An 18,387-nucleotide genomic window follows, 5' to 3' on the forward strand; every position below is an offset into this window, starting at 1 on the left:
ATATGTCAACTCATGGGCTATGGCCAATGGCTTGGCTGAATTGTCAGGGACTTGGAAGAAACATGACTGGAAAATTGGTGACACATTTGGGGAAGAGCTATGTGGATAGAACTCTCTGAATGGGCAAAAAGAAAGGGGAAGATATTTCTGTTCCATGTAAGTGCTCACAAAGAGTGACCTCAGCAGAGAAAGATTTTAATAATCAAGTGGATAAGATTGAAATAGGAGATAGAGAGGCCCCAGGCTGAGCAGCTGCAGCTGGCTTACAAGCAAGATGGTTGGCCAGAGATAACCCTGAAAACTGCCCCCATATAAGCAACCTAAGACTTCCTTGTTGCACACAACTCCCAGTTCACCCATGTGCTCTTCCACATGTAATTGTTGCTAATAAACTCCATCTCTATTTCACAAGCTTGGTCTCTTTGCTGAATTCCTTCTTTGCAAAAGACAAAGACCAGGGTTCTTCTTCCAGCTGATCCACCACCAGAATCAGGGTGACTGTTATGTGTGTTCACCAGTTAATCTTTTTTCCAGCCACTCTTGCCATTGCTCAATGGGCTTGTGAACAAAGCAGCCACTGTGGCAGGGACAGAGGTTATGCATGGACCTGGCTACATGGGCTTTAACTCACCAAGGCCAAGCTGGCTAAAGCTATCACAGAATGCCCAGTCTGGCAGCAGCAGCGACCAACACTGGGGCGCCTGCATGGTGTCATTCTCCTGGGTAAACAGGTTGATTATATTGGACCGCTTCCATCACGGAAGGGGCAGTGTTTTGCTCTTAGTGGAGTAAGATATTTATTCTGGATACACATTTTCCCTCTGCACACAAGGCTTCTGCCCAAATTACCATCTGTGGATTTACAGAATGCCTCATCCACCACATATGGTATTCCACATAGCATTGTTTCAGATCATGGAAGCCACTTCACCCTTTTCGAGTGTATAATTCAAAGATTTTTTGAAACAAATTCATCAGTTGTCCACCATCAATCAGTTTTAGAATATTTACATCAACCCAATATGATATCTTGTGTGCATTTAATATTAATCTCCCATCCCCCTACCCCCAAGCAATCAATTTGTAGTCTATTTCCTTCTTTATAGCTTTGTCTTTTCTGGATATTTCACATAAAGAGAACCATACAATATGTAGTCTCTTGTATCTGGCCTCTTTGAGCATGTTTTTGTGGTTTATCCACACTGTAGCATGCATGCATAGTCTGTTCCTTTTTATTGTTGAATAGTATTTCACATATAGAAAGAGCATATTTTGTCTGACATTCACTTGTTTTTGGACACTTAGGTTGTTTCCAGATGGACTCTTATGAGCCTTGTTGCTAATAACATTCCTGTGCAAGAACATTCCTGTGGATACACATTCACTTCTCTTAGATTGATATCTAAAACTGAAACTGCTGGATCACATGGTAAATTTATAACATTTTAAGGAAATGCCAAACTGTTTCCAAAGTGGCTGTACCATTTTACATTCCCACCACCAGCGTATGAACGGTCCTGTTTCTCATCTCTCTCCAAAACTTATTTTAAAATATGCCCATTGTGTGAAAAATAATCCAAAATAGGTTTTAAAATAGGTTTTGAGAAAATGACCCTCTTTCTCAAAAACTGTGGTCCTCCAAAGGGCAGAGGGCGCTCCAAGCCAGGGCCTCTTCTCCTAGTTCTTATAGCGCCATCTTAGCGAGATCCCCGTTGCTAGGAGACGGAGATGCGTCTTTAGCCTTGGGAGCCCTGCCTTACTGCTCTCCCAGGCTCTCCCTTACCTGAGGACTGAGATTTAAGGTTCCATTATCCGCCAGGGGCATTTCCAGAAGGCTCCTTTCTGGGGACGTTTTCCTCCTACCCCCTCTAGTTCTGGCCAAGGCAGGCCGAGGATCCTCGCCCAGATCCAGTTTCTCACCCAAGCTATGTCTAAGAAGGGGAAAAAGGCCAAGATTCCCCTGTCGGATGAGGAGCAGCTGCTTCTGTTTCAGCAGAAGTTGCTTGCAGAGGAGGAGATGGCCAAGAAGAAAGAGAGGCTCCTGAACCAATTCTTGAAGGTGATGGATTTCTGCATTACTCTCTGCCCAACCCACCCCCTACAACCGCCCCCCGAGCCCCTCTTCCCACCCCAACCACCCCCCCCCCCGCCCCCGGCCCTGTCGCCTTGACCCTGTCATTACGGCAGCCTAATTTTCATGCTGGCCTACCCCTCTCTGGAAACCTTAAGACACAGATATACTTAGATCCCAGGCATTATTGTTTGGGGGAAGAGGCAGTTCTCTGTGAAGCATGGCGGGGGGGGGCAATAGATTTGACAGTCACAATTGAGCCCCAGAACTGGGACAGTAGGTGCTATCAGTTGTCTGGGCTGTCAGAAATTCTGATATTCTCCCTGGAGATGGGTCATTGTAAACAACATCCTGCTCTGATAGCCAGAAGGAAATGTCATTGGGCTGTTCCTGCCTTAATTCAGACCCTCCCCAAACAAGAATAGGAGCTCCTGAATGTTAGCCACCAGGGGTTCCGGTCAATCAGAAAACACAAAAGGTAAGATGTCAGTTGACAAAGCAAGTGTGATTTTTTTTTTTTTCTTCTTGGCTGTGCCTGCAGCATAGGGAAGTTCCCAGGCCAGGGATCAAACCTATGCCACAGCAGCAACCCAGGCTGCTGCACTGACACCAGATCCTTAACCTGCTGTGAGGGGAGAGAAGTCCAAATGTGATCCTTTTTGTTGTACTGTATCAGGGGTTTCAGTCCTGATCTCTTGGGGTGGGGGTGTGTATTTATTTCTTCACACAGGACAAGCTGGCCAAGGAGGAGCACAACAGTGCTATGAACCTTAATAAAATTAATACTCAATGGAGAACAGTCCTTCGGGAAGTCAAGACCAGGGAGCTTCATAAGGACATTGAGATCCTCAGCCAAACCTTTGAACGAGTGGTGGACTGCAAGGACAGTGTCATCAAGGCAAGCTCTCTTCCCAAACACTTGAATATGGCTGGCTTGATCTCTCCTTTTAATAGAATGGGCCTATTATTAACTGACCTTAAAGCCCGCACAAGATACAGGCTGTGATGAAGCGAGGCTATTGTTAATTTCATGGAAATGAAAAACAGAATATTGGGCTGTCATCCCTATCCCTCTGATAGAGGAGCCATTCTCCTTGGTCATCTACTGCCTCAAACCAGTACTATACAATAGTTGTAAGGCACAATAGACATCACCCAATGACTTGAACTTGGTTTTTTTTTTTTTTTGTCTTTTTGCTATTTCTTGGGCCACTCCAGCGGCATATGGAGGTTCCCAGGCTAGGGGTCCATTTGGAGCTGTAGCCACCGGCCTACGCCAGAGCCACAGCAACGCAGGATCCAAGCCGCGTCTGCAACCTACACCACAGCTCACAGCAATGCCGGATCGTTAACCCACTGAGCAAGGGCAGGGACCGAACCCGCAACCTCATGGTTCCTAGTTGGATTTGTTAACCACTGCGCCATGATGGGAACTCCTGAACTTAGTCCTATACCTTCATTTCAGTGTGTTAAAACTCAGTTCCAGAAGGAAGAGCCCGTTTGGCAAGGTCACGCGGCTAGTCAGTGAGAAAGCTGTGATACAGCACATATTTCTTGTTTCCCATTCCAGTCCTTTATTCAACCAAATCCTGTCTGGCCTCTTTGGTTCAAGTTCAGCGGCCCTGGATGAGGTTGAAAAGATCTCCTTGGGTAAGAGCAGTTCAGGATCTCTAAGCAATTCAACCAGCCAACCTTATGCTCTTGGGAGGTTCTTGAATTTTCTGAGGGATTTTTCTCTTGAGTTCCAAATCCCTATGTTCAGGATCCCTATATATCTGTTCCTAGCTGTTGCACTGTGCTCACAACTGAACTCATGAGCTCCCCCTTCTTTAGCCAGTCCCAATCCCATCCTCCACCATCTGCACAATCTTTTCTTTCTCATACTCTATTTGGGTGGCTGGCGACATTCACCACATTATCCATCCCAGGAATCTGGGAATCATCCAAGCTTTGCTGCCATCCGTGACTTCTATCACTATGTCTTTTTTTTTTTTTTTTTCCTGCTTTTTAGGGCCACAGGTGTGGCATATAGAAGTTCCCAGGCCAGGAGTCAACTCAGAGCTGTAGGTGCGACCTACACCACAGCTCACGGCAACACCAGATCCTTAACCCACTGAGTGAGGCCAGGGATCAAACCCACCTCCTTTGGATACTAGTTCACTAGTATTGCTAGTAGTAGGATTTACTACTGCTGAGCCACAATGGGAACACTGTAAGTCTTTTTTTTTTTTTTACTTTTTTTACATTTTTATTTTTTAATTTTTATAGAGTATAGTTGGTTTAGTGTTGTGCCGATTTTGTTTCTAAGTCTTGCTAAATCTTCTGCCTAAGTATTTTTCAGTCACACCCTGCTCTTCTTCTCCACTGTCCTGTAGTTGGGACCTGGGCATTTTTTCTCTCACATGGACTACTGCAGTAGTCTCTTATCTTCCCAACTTTGTGCTCGGTTGCCTCCAGATGACTGTCTCTACACAACTACCAGGACTATCTTTCTAAAACAAAAATCTGATCCTGTTACTCCATTGCTTAAATTGCCTCAGTGGCTCCCCTCTTCTAAGCAAAAAATTAAAACTCCATGGAAGGAACGTCAGAGCTCTTCATTATCTGGGCTGAACCTTTCCCATAGCCAGACTTCTTCCTTTCCGGTGCCTTTGCACATGCTGTTCCCTCTAACTGGAATTTGCTTTTCCCTATCTCTCCAATCTTCCTGGCAAAGTCTCCCTCCTCCTTCAAGAGCGATACAAATGACATCTCCTGTGTGAGGCCTTCCCCAGTGTTCTGCGTCAGATGTAGGCACTCAGTCCTTTGTAGCCTATTGTCACTGGGCTATCATCAACCTCACAGCATTTTCCATGTTATACTGTAATTTTCTGTTCATGTAACTTCTACTGCAAGACTTGAAGCTCCTTTGCAGGGGGAGTGAGAATGTCTTTTCATGTCCTTATTTATTTATTCATTTATTTTTCCTTTTTAGGGCCGCATCCGTCGCATGTGGAGGTTCCTAGGTTCAGGGTCAAATTGGAGCTACAGCTGCCGGCCTACACCACAGCCACGGGAACTCCCACATGTGATGTTTTTTAATCCACTGAAGTTCTTATCTTTACTGACGCTCCCGCTGTCCCTTTTCTGCCAGCAGAGGTGTGCCTGTTATCTATTGCTACATAACAAACCACCCTTCAATTAGAGACTTAAAACAATTTGTTTCCCTCTCTCTCACAGTTCTATAAGTTGACTTAGCATACCAGGGAGGTTCTTGCCTGGAGGTTCTTGTCTGTCATAGAGTTTTCAGTGAGAGGTCAATTTGGGCTGCTGTCATCTGAAGGCTTGGTGAGCGGGACGTCTAAGAGGACTGACAGTTGATTCTGTCACCTGGGAGCTCAGCAGGGCTGCTGCCTGGAATGTGTTCACATGGCCCCTTCGCAGGCACTGGCCTCTCCCATTCAAAAGTGGGAGAACCAGAAATCCCAGAGCCAAAGGACTGGCATTAGGAAGTAGGGAACATAGGAACTCGCCAACTGAACACATGTGGATTTTCTCACACAGATGCCATTCAGCCAAAATGATAACTCTGTGTTTCCCACCCAGTCTTTAGCAAAGGACCTGTCAGAAGCAGAGGAGCAGTACGCCCACGCCCTGCGCAGCCACTTGCACAACATTGACCAGCTCTTGGCCCTGCAGAGATGCCGGCTCAGCCTCCTCGAGGAAAATTACAACATGGAGCTGGAGTCCCTAACCAAGGAGTTTGAGACAGAAAGGTATCGGGGCCTAAGAGGAGATGGGTGGGGGAGTTGAGTCCAAGGGAGCGCCCAGAGCCTGTGTTAAGGTGCTGCCTGTGAACAGCCACCCACTTTCAACTATCAAAATCCTACTCAACTACCCATCCAGGGGACAGGGATGGGAGGGAGACTTTTTTTTTTTGGTCCTTTTAGGGCCACACCTGAGGCATATGGAGTTTCCCAGGCTGGGGTCGAATTGGAGCTGTAGCCACTGGCTTACACCACAGCCATAGCAACTCGGGATCCTAGCCGTATCTGCGACCTACACCACAGTTCACGGCAATGCCAGATCCTTAACCTGCTGAATGAGGCCAGGGATCCAACCTGCATCCTCATGGATACTAGTCAGATTTGTTTCTACTGAGCCATGACGGGAACTCCATGGGAAGGAGACTTCTCACTGCAATCTTTTGTACCTTTTAATTTTTGTATCATATGAATGTATTACCTACTCAAAAATCAAAATAATATTCATTCTTTCTGACCCTGAAAAGAATATAACCCACCCTCCCTCTGTTCTTCAGTACCTGAGAGTTTGCATCAGTCATGTAGTTTTATTACATACTGCTCTGCGTTGTCATTCCTGGTCCATATGCTTTATCCCTCAGAGCAGGGACAGTATCTTATCTCCTGTAGGAAGACAATTGTTGACCAGCATGAAAAAGAGATTCGCTACCTACAAGATGTCTTCATGGCCATGGAGCAAAACTATATAGATTCTGAGTATGAAAGCAAGCTGGAGTTCCAGAGCATGTGGGATGATCTCAAAAACAAGGTACAAAGGGATGGCTGGGGGAGAAGTGAGAGAAAAGTGCTCCAGGCCAGCAGAGCTAGAAGAGATCCCTTTAACCACCAGAGCCAATAAAATGCCTGTTGCTGCTGTAGTTACCCCTACTCTTTTTGAAATTTTGTGAAAATTGGTGGGGATGGAGGACCATCCGGAAATGTCAAGGAAACGCATTTTATTTTTTTGTCTTTTGTCTTTTTAGGGCCGCACCCGTGGCATATGGAGGTTCCCAGGTTAGGGGTCTGTTGAAGCTGTAGCCACCCCCCCACACCACAGCCACAATGCTGGATCCCAGCTGCGTTTTCGACCTGCACCACAGCTCACGGCAATGACGGATCCTTAACCCACTGAGCAATGCCAGGGATAGAACCCGAAACCTCATGGTTTCTAGTTGGATTCGTTAATCACTAAGCTACGACAGGAACTCCAGGAAATGCATTTTAAAGCTAAAACACACCAAGGAGATCATCTGGCTTTACCCCTGTGATTTGTAGATGCAGAAACTAAAGCCCAAAGAAGTGAAATGACCTGCCAGAGCCATGCTGCTGGCTTGTGGTGGAGCCAGGAGGAGAGTCCATGTCTCCTGCCCCTTGGAGCTCCCACCACCCTGGAGGCTGTCAGCTTAGCCACCCTGCATACCTGGGTTTGGGAGCTGAGGTTCTTTGTTTTCATTCTGCCCCATAATGTTGCGGCCTTTTTTTTTGGCTGTGCCCACAGCATGTGGAAGTTCCCAGGCCAGGGATTAAACCTGCACTACAGTAGTGACACAAGCCACCGCAGTGACAATGCTGGATCCTTAACCCACTGTGCCACAAGAGAAATCCACCCCGTAACAGTTTACAAAATTTTTAATGTGCTTCCTACATTTAAAAATTGGGAGGAGTTCCTCCTGTGGCCCAGTGGGTTAAGAATCTAACTGCAGGGGCTCGGGTGGCTATGGAGGCGCAGGTTTGATCCCCAGCCCGGTGCAGTGGGTAAAAGGTTCCAGCATTGCCACAGCTGTGGCATAGGTCACAGCTGCAGCTCAGATTCAGTCCCTGGCTCAGGAACTACCATATACTACAGGGTACAGCCGATTAAAAAAAAAAAAAAAAAAGGGGAGATTTCACATAAAAATCCAAAATTTCAGCTTCCCTTAAAAAATGTAAAGATCTAGGAACGCTGGGCCACGTTTCCAAATGGGGGCATGCACTAGAGCTGAGCCCTGTGTGCCCATCCCCCACCAATGGAGCATTTCCTCTCCGGTTCACCACAGGCGCCATCTCGCCCACAGCGCTTATTTACATCAACTGCCCGATCTTTGTAGGCTTTTTCACCCGGGACCTCTGCACCAGGCCGTGCTACAAATAGTTCAAGTTAGGGAGGTTGCTCGTGGAAGTGAAAGGACACTAATAGGGTAAATCCAAGCACTAGCTACTTTGGGGCCACTTCCTAGAATTTAGAAGAGAAGCACTTTTTAAGACTGCAACTGGAGAATGCGGTAGAAGATCTATGGAGGAGATTCCAGGATGCACTCAAGAATTACACTGATGCCACAGAGGATCGAAAGATCGCCTTCGAGACTCTAAAGGTGAAGGACGAGAGGAGCTCCAAAGAGATTGAAGCACAGATGAAAAAAATACAGAGACTACAGGTTAGTGCAGCCCACCTGAAAGACTCACTGCTGTAACCGCTCCATTAGCCCCTGTTCTTCTTTCCCGTTTCTACTGGGCCCTGTCACTGGTTGGGAAAGACAGTGTGCTCTGATTTCAGTCCCCAGGCAGTCCTTTTACCTGCTCACTGAGGAGCCTCAAATACTCAAGTGTTTCCTCTAATCTCCTCTGTTCTAGGATTCCATAATTATTTTAAAAGGCAAGATCATGGTGCACAGCCGCGAGAGTGAAGAACAGAACCAGGACATTCGTGATGACAAGGAGTTGGTCCTTGTACAACTGCAAAAACTGAAGGCCCAAAGAACTCAGGCCCGGGGAGTATCACAGGAGAACTTGGTCAGACTCACCCTGGAAAGTAATGCCACCCTCAAGGCCCTGAGGAAGACTGTCGACAAGGTAGCAAAGGGGAGAGGGCAGCCTGAACCAAACCAAGGACACTGGCCCCTTGTGAAGTGAATGGGGTTTGGGAGAGATTGCGGGCTTCCCCCGGCGTCCTGCCTGAGGGGGCACTTGGAATACCGGGGTTTTATTCCAGTCTCCCCCTCCTCTCACATTTTTTTTCTTTTTCTTTTTTTGGGCACCCCATGGCATATGGAGTTCCCAGGCCAGGGATCAGATCCAAGCTACAGTTGCAACCTAAGTGCAGCTGCAACAATGCCAGGTCCTTAACCCACTGCTTGGGGCTGGGGATTGAACCTGCATTGCAGCTCTCCCAAGACGCCGCTGATCCTGTTGCACTACAGCGGGAACTCCTCCTCTCAGTTTTTTTTTTTTTTAAGGGCCGCACCTGAGGCATATGGAGGTTCCCGGGCTAGGGGTCGAATCAGAGCTGTAGCCACCAGCCTACACCACAGCCACAGCCACGCCAGACCCGAGCTGTGTCTGTGACCTACATCACAGCTGACGGCAATGCCGGATCTTTAACCCTCTGAGCGAGGCCAGGGATCAAACCCACAACCTCATGGATACCAGCTGGGTTCATTAACCGCTGAGCCACGACAGGAACTCCCTCCTGTCACATTTTAAATCAAATGCGTTAATGACTGAATTTTAGAAGAATATAAAAATACTCGGAATAGTGCCTGGCACCTAGCAAGTGCTCTGTTAGATGTATTGATTACTTGTGTCCCCCATTTGGATAAGTGGCTTCCCTGGATTGAAGCAAGGGAATAAACACCACTGTTTCCCCTCCCCACCCCCTTTCCTAATAAAGGGGATCTTCTTGCTCCCAATAGGGTGAAAAGATCCTTAAACTTGCTGAAATATGTAGGAAGTTTGAAACAGAGGAAGAAAAAGTGCTACCTTTCTATTCTTCAGTATTGACTCCCGAGGAGCAGGAAGAGATAGAGAAAACTGACCCAGAGGAGTTTAATGAGGAGCTTGCAAAGGTGAGGTTCCTAGGGCCGGGAGGCCATCCCCAAGGCCGGGGACAACAGGGCTGCACTTGCTAATGGGTCCTACCACACACCTTCTTCCTTTAATTCAACTCCCAGGCAATAGCAGACTACACAGGCATGGAGAATTTCTGGAAAAGATACAACAAAGTGAAACTGGAGCAACTGAGTCTCCAACACAGACGCACCCAGTTGTTAAAAATCAACGAGAAGCTGCGGGAGATGCTCAGGCAGTACTTGGATGGCATCTCAGTGAGTGATGAGGTGCTGAGCCAGCTCAACCCACTCTTCATTGTCAACCACCGCAGCAACTTACCCAGGCCCTTGTCCACACCTACAGCCGAACCAGGTGACAAAAAACCTCCAACCACTTACAACATCATTGAAGCTGCCCATGTGATCTCCCACATCCTGTGATACAAGGAGAAAATACCTTTTCAACTCCCAGAGAATGTTTTGAGAGACCCAAGGACTTTGCTATTAAAAATCTCCATGGAGTTTATGAGCTCCTCACATCTTTGCGGTGGTAGATAGAAGAGTCTATCTGGAGGATACTAGGGGCACAGCGGCCTAGGGAGTAGAAAGAATAGCCAGGCAACTACCAGGAGGCTTCCTTCGCAGTGATGTACTGCTCCTCTGAGTCAGGACACCTTGAGAACCCAGAGATCCTGTGGTCCTTGGGGAAAGTTAGGACAGGAAGAGGAGGCCAGAAGTGGTCCGAAGCCCCCAACCACCCTTATGCCAGGGGAGACCCAACTCACAAGGCCTTTTTCCCCACCCTTTATCTCATTCCCACTTACAAAGGTAGCCTCGGAACGTATCGGGTGAAGAATGCAAAGATTTTTAAAAATTACTATTATTTATTATTTCTTTTTGCTCTTGTTTCGTTTCTCTTCCTTGAGCTTCTTTTTGGAGACTTTAGGTCTGCTGGCCTTTTTGTATAGGTGATACCCAATGAGGCCCAAGAGGGCTGGCACCATGGCCATGCCTACCAGAGGCAAAATGCCCTTCACCAGCTTTTGCCAGTAGTTGGCTCGGATGAGTGCAATCAGCTCCACGTCAAAATGCAGCTCTGCATCCGCTAGAGGCAGAGAGGAGGTGAGGGTTAGAATCTGCGCATTTTATCCAGGACTCAGAATCTGAATGAAAACTGGGAGGGCGGACCACACCATAGCAACAACTACAAAGCTGGCAAGATTTAAATAGAGGGCTGAGTTCCCTGTCACAAAGGCAGAGGCAGAAAAGGGTTATGAGGCTCTCCAGCGACAGTCACGTTTACCCTAAATAGACACGTGTGGCTTGTATTCACTGACAGGTCTTTGACAGGAAAACTTCTGTGGATCTGAAAAGTACAGGCTGCTCTCCATTTATAGGGACATTCTTATATTCTCCATCATATCAGTTAGAGAACCTCTGTACTCACTGTATTCCATTCCCAAACAACCCATGGACAGAATCTTTGCAGGGCTGAAATTAATTGGATTTAAACTAGACTTTTTAAAATTTCACCAACCAATGAGCACACTCAATGTAATTGTTAGAAAAAAAAAAAATAGGTATTTCAACATAAGGACTAGAGAGGAAGAAGGATGTGGTTTAAGAAGTTAGAAGTGGGGGGATGAACAGGAGTGAATTGGAGGAGAAATGCAAACAGAAGCAGCATGGGAAATAAGGTAACAGAAAGCTTCGGGTAAAAGGATATCTCCTTCTCTCTTGTTTTAAAAGACTAGTCTTGGAGTTCCCATTGTGGCTCAGTGGGTTAAGAACCCAACTAATATCCATGAGGAGGCAAGTTTGATTCCTGGCCTCACTCAGTGGGTTAAGGATCAGACATTGCTGTGAGCTGTGGTATAGGTCACAGATGTCACTCAGATCTGGCATTGTTGTGGCTGTGGTGTGGGCCAGAAGCTGCAGCTCCAATTCGACCCCTAGCCTGGGAATTTCCATATGCTGCAAGTATGGCCCTAAAGAAAAAAAAATTTTTTTTTAATTATTTTAAGAAAAAAAAAGAAAAGCACTAGAGTTCCTGTCATGGCTCAGTGGTTAATGAATCTGACTAGGATCCATGAGGACACAGGTCTGATCTCTGGCCTTGCTCAGGGGGTTAAGGATCCAGCGCTGCTGTGAGCTGTGGTGTAGGTTGCAGACTCAGCTCAGATCTGGCGTTGCTGTGGCTCTGGCGTAGGCCAGCAGCTGTAGCTCCGATTGGACCCCTAGCCTGGGACCCTCCATATGCCATGGGTGCAGCCCTAAAAAGAAAAAAAAAAAAAGGAAAAAAAAATTATTTTTGGCTGCACCTGCAGCATATGGAGGCTCTTGGGCCAGAGGTTGAACCCATACCACAGCAGTAACCAGAGCCACAGCAGTGACACCACTAGATCCTTAACCTGCTGAGCCATCAGGGAACTCCAAAGAATTTCTCTTTAGTCCCTCAACCCCTTTTCTGGGTCTCTCTCTAAGCTGGAACTAGGATAAGAACTTTTATCCCCAAACTCTGAAAATACAACTCATTGTAACTAACAGAACATTTCTCTAACCAGTCTCAGACCTTCAAAAATAGGTTTCAGTGATGAACTCTGAGGGCTTTTAAAATTAGGGAGTGGGGAGTTCCCGTCGTGGCGCAGTGGTTAACGAATCCGACTAGGAACCATGAGGTTGCGGGTTCAGTCCCTGCCCTTGCTCAGTGGGTTAACAATCCGGCGTTGCCGTGAGCTGTGGTGTAGGTTGCAGACGAGGCTCGGATCCTGCGTTGCTGTGGCTCTGGCGTAGGCCGGTGGCTACAGCTCCGATTCAACCCCTAGCCTGGGAATCTCCATATGCTGCGGGAGCGGCCCAAGAAATAGCAACAACAACAACAGACAAAAAGACAAAAGACAAAAAAAAATTAGGGAGTGGGCTTGGCTTTTAAAAGTTGATTTTTTTTTGGAGTTCCTGTTGTGGCTCAGCAGTGACGAATCCAACTAGCATCCATGAGGATGTGGGTTTGAGCCCTGGCCTCGCTCAGGGGGTTAAAGATCTGGTGTTGCCACGGCTGTGGTGAAGGCCAGCAGCCGCTGCTCCGATCCAGCACCTAGCCTGGGAACTTGCATTTGCCATGGGTTCAGCCCAGCCCTAAAAAGACAGAAAAAAGTTTTTAGTTTTGAATTACTTGACTATGATCACTTTTACTATCTCTTCCCTGGTGGAGGGCTGAAAGGAATGGAAGAGATGTGGTGAGAAGCCATGCCAGCTGCACAAACGATAGTTTGGAGTTGTAGGAAAAAGGCAGAAGAGAAGTCCAGAGTTGCAGGTGGCACTGGCAGCAGACCCAAGTGGCTCAAGCAGGTGTCTCCTCCCTAAAAGTCACTCGTTGCCAAAGGGCAAGCCAGGTGGCTTTAACAGGTATGTCTCTAGTCCCTGCCAGTGATCTGAGGAAGAAAAGGCTGGGCTTGCAGAAGGAAGCCTCAGCCACTCTGGTGCCTTTCAGCAAGCTGGGTTTAGACCTTCTCAAGCTCCAGACAAAGTGCATAAGGTGTAGCTTTACACCTGCAGCTAGCCTAAGTTCCGGGGCCAGGGATCAAACCCGCATCACAGCAGCAACCCGAGCCTCGGCAGTGACAACACCAGGTTTTTAACCCGCTGAGCCACCAGGCAACTCTGGGACTAGGTATTTTGCCTCGGAGAGGCCTGGTCAGATTACCTGGGATAGATGGCGGGAATCCCCGTTTGCCATAGGCCAGGTGAGAAGGGATGATTACCCTTCGCTTCTCTCTGAGGGAAGGAACGTGAGTCATAGGTAGCGTGGGAACAGGTGGGACCAGCTGCCTCAACCCACCTGAAGCCCCATCAGCAAAACCCTGTGGATAGTCACACCCAAACATGGACTTCTTCACCTGAGCACCAAACAGGCTGACCAGCTCAGGTGTCCATCCCCCCAGATGCCTCAAATCTATCAACAAAACCCACAGCCAGAAGGCCTGAGGCTTTCTTTACCCAAAGCCTCGAAGCCCAATGACCTGGACCTGCCCAGGATGAAGCCCATTCTCCTGCCTCCTCTGGGAGCAGGGATAGCAGAGGCAGCCTCCACCCATGCAGAGGGTACCCAAGCCCACCCCTGCCCAGATACTCACCCCACACACATGTCTAGAAGGCTCTGCTCCAGACCTTGAGGAAGAAGACACAACTGAACAGGAAACTACCTAAATTCCCCAAATCCCAGGAAAGGAGGACCAAAGGCTCCCCCTGATTCTCTACTGAGCGCCCCACTTCTCAGATCTCCGGCTTCCAGTGTGGTATGGGGCAAGAGGAGTACTAGAAGTGGGGTTTGAATCTCAGGAGGTGGCTAGTGGAGCCCTGGGGTCTTATTCCAGGGGGCCTTTGCAAGGTGTTTGACCGGGTTGAAGAAGCTAAGACAGGACTTAGGCTGGAAAGAAGTGGGATAGGAGGTACATCTCACATACCTGGTATCACCTGCTTTTGACCAAGTTCTATAACCAGAGGGTCTCTGCTCAGAGAAGTGTCAAAGATGCGGCCATCTACCAAGCTGCCCTGGTGGGGGGGGAGAGCGCACACCTAGTACCTCCCCCTCCCCCTCCCAGCAGGGCACACACACACAACAGGGTGGCAACCCCCCACCCCTGCAGCAGCAGCCGAGCATTCCCCTCTGGGCAGAGCGGAACAGGAAGACCCAAAAGGGCTGGCACTTCTCGGAGATCTCTCCACCCTTCATTTCTCAGGGCTGGGAAGGAACTGGCGTAAAAGCAGGGAGGGGAAAAGGTTAGGGAACAGGAGCGCCCCTCCCCCGCCCGCCACGTGCTACAGGACCCCAGAGCCTGAGTTACTCCTGAACCGCTTGCCACGTGTCCAAGCCAACGCTGACGTGTTTCACCAGGGCGCCGCCCCCGAAGGCCCCGCCCCGGCCCCCAGGCCCCTCACCGAGTAGTGTATGTGCAGCGTGTCTCCAAAGGCAGCCGGCTCAGCACACGGTTCAGGCGGCTCCACCTGTGACCGCACTACAGGAGTCACGGAGGCTCCTCCAAAGAGCCCATTCTTGCCCCTGGACTCAGTAGCCGCCGTCAGTCCCCGCACTTCCCCGCCTCCCCGCTCCCAGGCTGGTTTAGACCTCGGAGTTCCCCCACGAAGCCCGACCTCCGCGGCACCCGGGACTAACTCCTCACCAGGGTCTCCACTTGCAGGGTCCGGACGGGACTTTCGGTTTCGAACCCAGCCTCAGCCCGGCACATCGCCCCACTGAGCAGCAGCAGCAGCAGCCGGAGGGGTAGAAATGAGGGGCGCAGGGTCATGACTAGATGGGGACAGGGCACGGGGCACCGAGGACAGGCTGTTGGTGGCAGCGGCGAGGGCGGCAGTTCCTCCGGCGCCCAGGCCAGACTGGACGGGGGACGGGGCGGGTCGCGACGCGCCAGCTCCTCCTCCTGCAGCCCTTCCTCCACCTTGTCCCCACCTCCTGGGGGGAGGAGGCCGCGGGAGCTCCCTCTGCGCTCTAAGATCAGGAGGTTGCAGATTCTAACCTGTCCGTTAGCCGTTTGGTCTCAAAGTGAGGGGCTTGGGTCACATAATTAAGACCCATTTACGATTACCTATCGTGTTCCAAACGCTTGTCTGTAAGCCTCTAAACCATCTGGAAAGGTAGGCGTAATTGCTTCCATGTTAAAGATGAGGAACTGGGTGTTCAGGTTAAGTAACTTGCCCAAGGTCATCTAGCTAAGTGATAACAGCAGACAAAATTCAAACCACAGGATCCTCGAGTCCAGCATGTTTGCCCTCTGCCCTTTCCTATTAAAGATGTATGTCTTCTCACACCTACCCTGGCAGGAGTGGCTGGCCCACACCACCCCAGCAGGTGTCAAAAGTAGCAGCTCTCTCCCACATCCAGCCCTTTGGCTTGATTTTTTGGAGGTCAGATAAGGCAGGTAGCTGTTCCATCACCTTCTCCCACACGAAGGGAACTGAAGAGAGGACAGGGCTATTTTAGTGGAAGGATGGGGTCAGCTCCTATCTTTTCCTCCAAGGTTTCCAGTTCCTTCCTCCTTTCTTTTTCTTTTCTCTTTCCTTTTTTGTCCTTTTAGGGCCACACCCTCAGCATATGGAGGTTCCCAGGCTAGGGGTCAAATTGGAGCTGTAGCCACTGGCCTATGCCACAGCAATGCCAGATCCAAGCCGTGTCTGTGACCTACACCACAGCTCACAGCAACACCGGATCCTTATCCCACTGAGCGAGGCCAGGGATCAAAGCTGTGTCCTCAGGATGCCAGTCAGATTCATTCCCACTGAGCCACGACGGGAACTCCTCCTTCCTCCTTTCATCAACAAACTTGTTAAGAGGGCAGTACAGCACGTTTGCATATGTCCAAGGACTTCAGTTTTTAGTTTTTCTTTTGTGGCTGTACCCATAGCATATGGAAGTTCACAAGCCAGGGATCAAATCCAAGCTGCAGCGGCCACCTACGCCACAGCTGTGGCAACACCAGATCCTTAACTCACTGCATCAGGTGGGGGATCGAACCTGCGCTGCCAAAGAGACACCAGATCCTTAACATGCTGTGCCACAGCAGGAACTCCCAGTCTTTATTATTTAGTTATTTATTTAGTCTTTTTAGGGCCGCATCCACAGCAAATGGAGGTTCCCAGGCTAGGGGTTGAATCGGAGCTGCAGCTGCCAGCCTACACCACAGCCACAACCACAGCAACTCAGGATCCAAGCCACATCTGCGACCTACACCATAGCTCATGGCAATGCCAGATCCCTGACCCACTGAGCAAGGCCACGGACTGAACCCACATCCTCATGGATACTAGTCGGATTTGTTTCCACTGAGCCACAACAGGAACTCCCCTCAGTTTTTATTTATTTTTATTTTTGGCCATGCCCGTGGCATGCAGAAGGTCCCAGGCCAGGGACTGAGCCTGTGCCACAGCAGTAACCAGAGACACAGCAGTAACACTGGATCCTTAACCTGCTGAACCACCAGGTAACTCCAGACTTCGGTTTTTGAAAGGGTGACCCTGCAGTTCCCGTCATGGCACAGTGGTTAGCAAATCCAACTAGGAACAGTGAGGTTGTGGGTTCGATCCCTGGCCTTGCTCAGTGGGTCAAGGATCTGGCGTTGCTGTGAGCTATGGTATAGGTCGCAGACGCAGCTCAGATCCCACTTTGCTGTGGCTGTGGCATAGGCCGGCAGCAACAGCTCCAATTAGACCCCTAGCCTGGGAACCTCCATGTGCCGCAGGAGCGGCCCTAGAAAAGACTAAATAAATAGATAAATAAATAAATAAATAAAAGGGTGACCCTAGCAGTCCCCTTCTGCAGGATTTAAGCCACTCAGACATCTGGACGCCGCTTCAAGTCAGTAATGAGCTCACGGTCACCATGTTTGGGGTTACTTTTTAGTCTTTGTCCTTGTTAGCATCTCTCTGGTCTGTGAAGCCATTGAGCTCTGACTGCCCTCCTGAACTCTAGACATAAGTGTGTACTGGGAGCTCCAGCTGGGTGTTTGACTAGCACCTGAAATCAACACACATAACACTGTACTCAGTCCTCTCTTTCCTCCCATCCCACCTGCAACAATCAACTTCAATCCCAGGGTCCTGCTTCTGTTTGAGGCTCCTTTATCATCACTCTCTCTGACTCATTTCTCCCACACCTCCTTTGGATTCTCCCTCCACAGTCTCTCCAGCTTTCTTTCCATTCTCATGGCTACCATCCAGATTAAGCCTTCATTATTTCTCTCTTCTTGGTTGTTTTTTTAAGGGGGAAAAAAAAAACCCTCAGCAGGAACGAATTTCTGGGGGTAATGGAATGCTTTATACCTTCATAGGGATGTGGGTTACATGCCTGACAGAATTTATCAGACTGTGTAAGGCTGTGTATGCAAACTGTACTTCAAAAAAACTGGGGGGGGGGGGGCGTGCCCATGGCACATGGAAGTTCCTGGGCCAGGGATCAAACCTGCGCCACAGCAGCGACCCAAGCTGCTGCAGTGACAACACCAGATCCTTCACCTAGTACACAAGAGAACTTCTTAAAAATTTTTTAAGGGGAAAAAAAATCAAACACAAAACTATATTTCCAGGTGAAAGTTGGATAAGGCCACAGGACTAAATTCTGGCCAATAAGACATAAACCAAAGTATTAGAAATATTGTCCTGGACTTCCAGGGAGACTGCTTAAAGGGAGCTGATTTAGCTAAGAAGTGGGTCACAATGCTCCACTTCCTCCCCCCAGTCTCCTTCCCTTCTTTCTGCTGTCTGGAATGTAGATGAGATGAATTACACTCTGGCAGCCATATCAGACCATGAGGTGACCATAAGGATGTAAGCTACATACTTATATGGTGAACAAAAAAAAAAGTCATCAGGGAGTTCCTGTCGCGGCGCAGTGGTTAACGAATCCGACTAGGAACCATGAGGTTGCAGGTTCGATCCCTGGCCTTGCTCAGTGGGTTAAGGATCTGGTGTTGCCGTGAGCTGTGGTGTAGGTCAGCTACAGCTCCGATTAGACCCCTAGCCTGGGAACCTCCCATATGCCGCAGGAGCAGCCCAAGAAATGGCAAAAAAGACAAAAAAAAAGTCATCAGAGGCTGATTAAATGTAGAGCCTACAGAGCCACCGTACCATTCCTGGATCGCCTACCACCGGACACCCTTATTTATTTATTTTTTTAGGGCTACACCCCGGGAATACGGAGGTTCCCAGGCTAAGGATCAAA

General features: G+C 48.9%; 2 protein-coding genes across 3 annotated transcripts; one reads left to right on the forward strand and one right to left on the reverse strand.

Annotated features, from left to right (window-relative positions):
- Positions 1–1,707: 1,707 nt before the first annotated feature.
- On the forward strand, positions 1,708–10,182 carry CCDC65 (coiled-coil domain containing 65). The gene is made up of 8 exons (XM_047786502.1): positions 1,708–2,059; positions 2,802–2,969; positions 5,657–5,826; positions 6,484–6,622; positions 8,070–8,267; positions 8,464–8,682; positions 9,522–9,674; positions 9,780–10,182. The coding sequence occupies exons 1-8, from the start codon at positions 1,928–1,930 to the stop codon at positions 10,095–10,097; spliced, it is 1,497 nt and encodes a 498-aa protein (XP_047642458.1). The 5' UTR covers positions 1,708–1,927; the 3' UTR covers positions 10,098–10,182.
- Positions 10,183–10,520: 338 nt separating this feature from the next.
- FKBP11 (FKBP prolyl isomerase 11) lies at positions 10,521–15,719 on the reverse strand. 2 transcript variants are annotated; one of them, XM_047786503.1, is made up of 6 exons: positions 14,837–15,713; positions 14,595–14,660; positions 14,120–14,207; positions 13,790–13,823; positions 13,360–13,430; positions 10,521–10,761 (listed from the first exon to the last, which is right to left on the reverse strand). In XM_047786503.1, exons 1-6 carry the CDS (start codon positions 14,960–14,962, stop codon positions 10,544–10,546), a joined length of 603 nt encoding a protein of 200 aa, XP_047642459.1. In that variant the 5' UTR covers positions 14,963–15,713; the 3' UTR covers positions 10,521–10,543. The 2 variants fall into 2 exon arrangements, with proteins under 2 accessions (XP_047642459.1, XP_047642460.1); XM_047786504.1 differs by lacking the exon at positions 14,595–14,660 and having other exon boundaries at positions 14,837–15,719.
- Positions 15,720–18,387: the final 2,668 nt, after the last annotated feature.

This window comes from Phacochoerus africanus, chromosome 7 (assembly GCF_016906955.1).
Source record: "Phacochoerus africanus isolate WHEZ1 chromosome 7, ROS_Pafr_v1, whole genome shotgun sequence".
In the NCBI taxonomy this organism is placed as follows: domain Eukaryota; kingdom Metazoa; phylum Chordata; class Mammalia; order Artiodactyla; family Suidae; genus Phacochoerus; species Phacochoerus africanus.

Coding starts and splice junctions, on each gene's coding strand:
- CCDC65 (XM_047786502.1), top strand. CDS start 1,928: ATGTCTAAGAAGGGGAAAAAGGCCAAGATTCCCCTGTCGGATGAGGAG. Junction 2,970..5,656: donor GCAAGGACAGTGTCATCAAG/GCAAGCTCTCTT, acceptor TTTCCCACCCAG/TCTTTAGCAAAGGACCTGTC. Junction 8,683..9,521: donor TGAGGAAGACTGTCGACAAG/GTAGCAAAGGGG, acceptor TGCTCCCAATAG/GGTGAAAAGATCCTTAAACT.
- FKBP11 (XM_047786503.1), bottom strand. CDS start 14,962: ATGACCCTGCGCCCCTCATTTCTACCCCTCCGGCTGCTGCTGCTGCTG. Junction 13,431..13,789: donor CTTCTAGACATGTGTGTGGG/GTGAGTATCTGG, acceptor TCCTTCCCTCAG/AGAGAAGCGAAGGGTAATCA. Junction 10,762..13,359: donor ATTCCCGCCATCTATCCCAG/GTAATCTGACCA, acceptor CTCTGCCTCTAG/CGGATGCAGAGCTGCATTTT.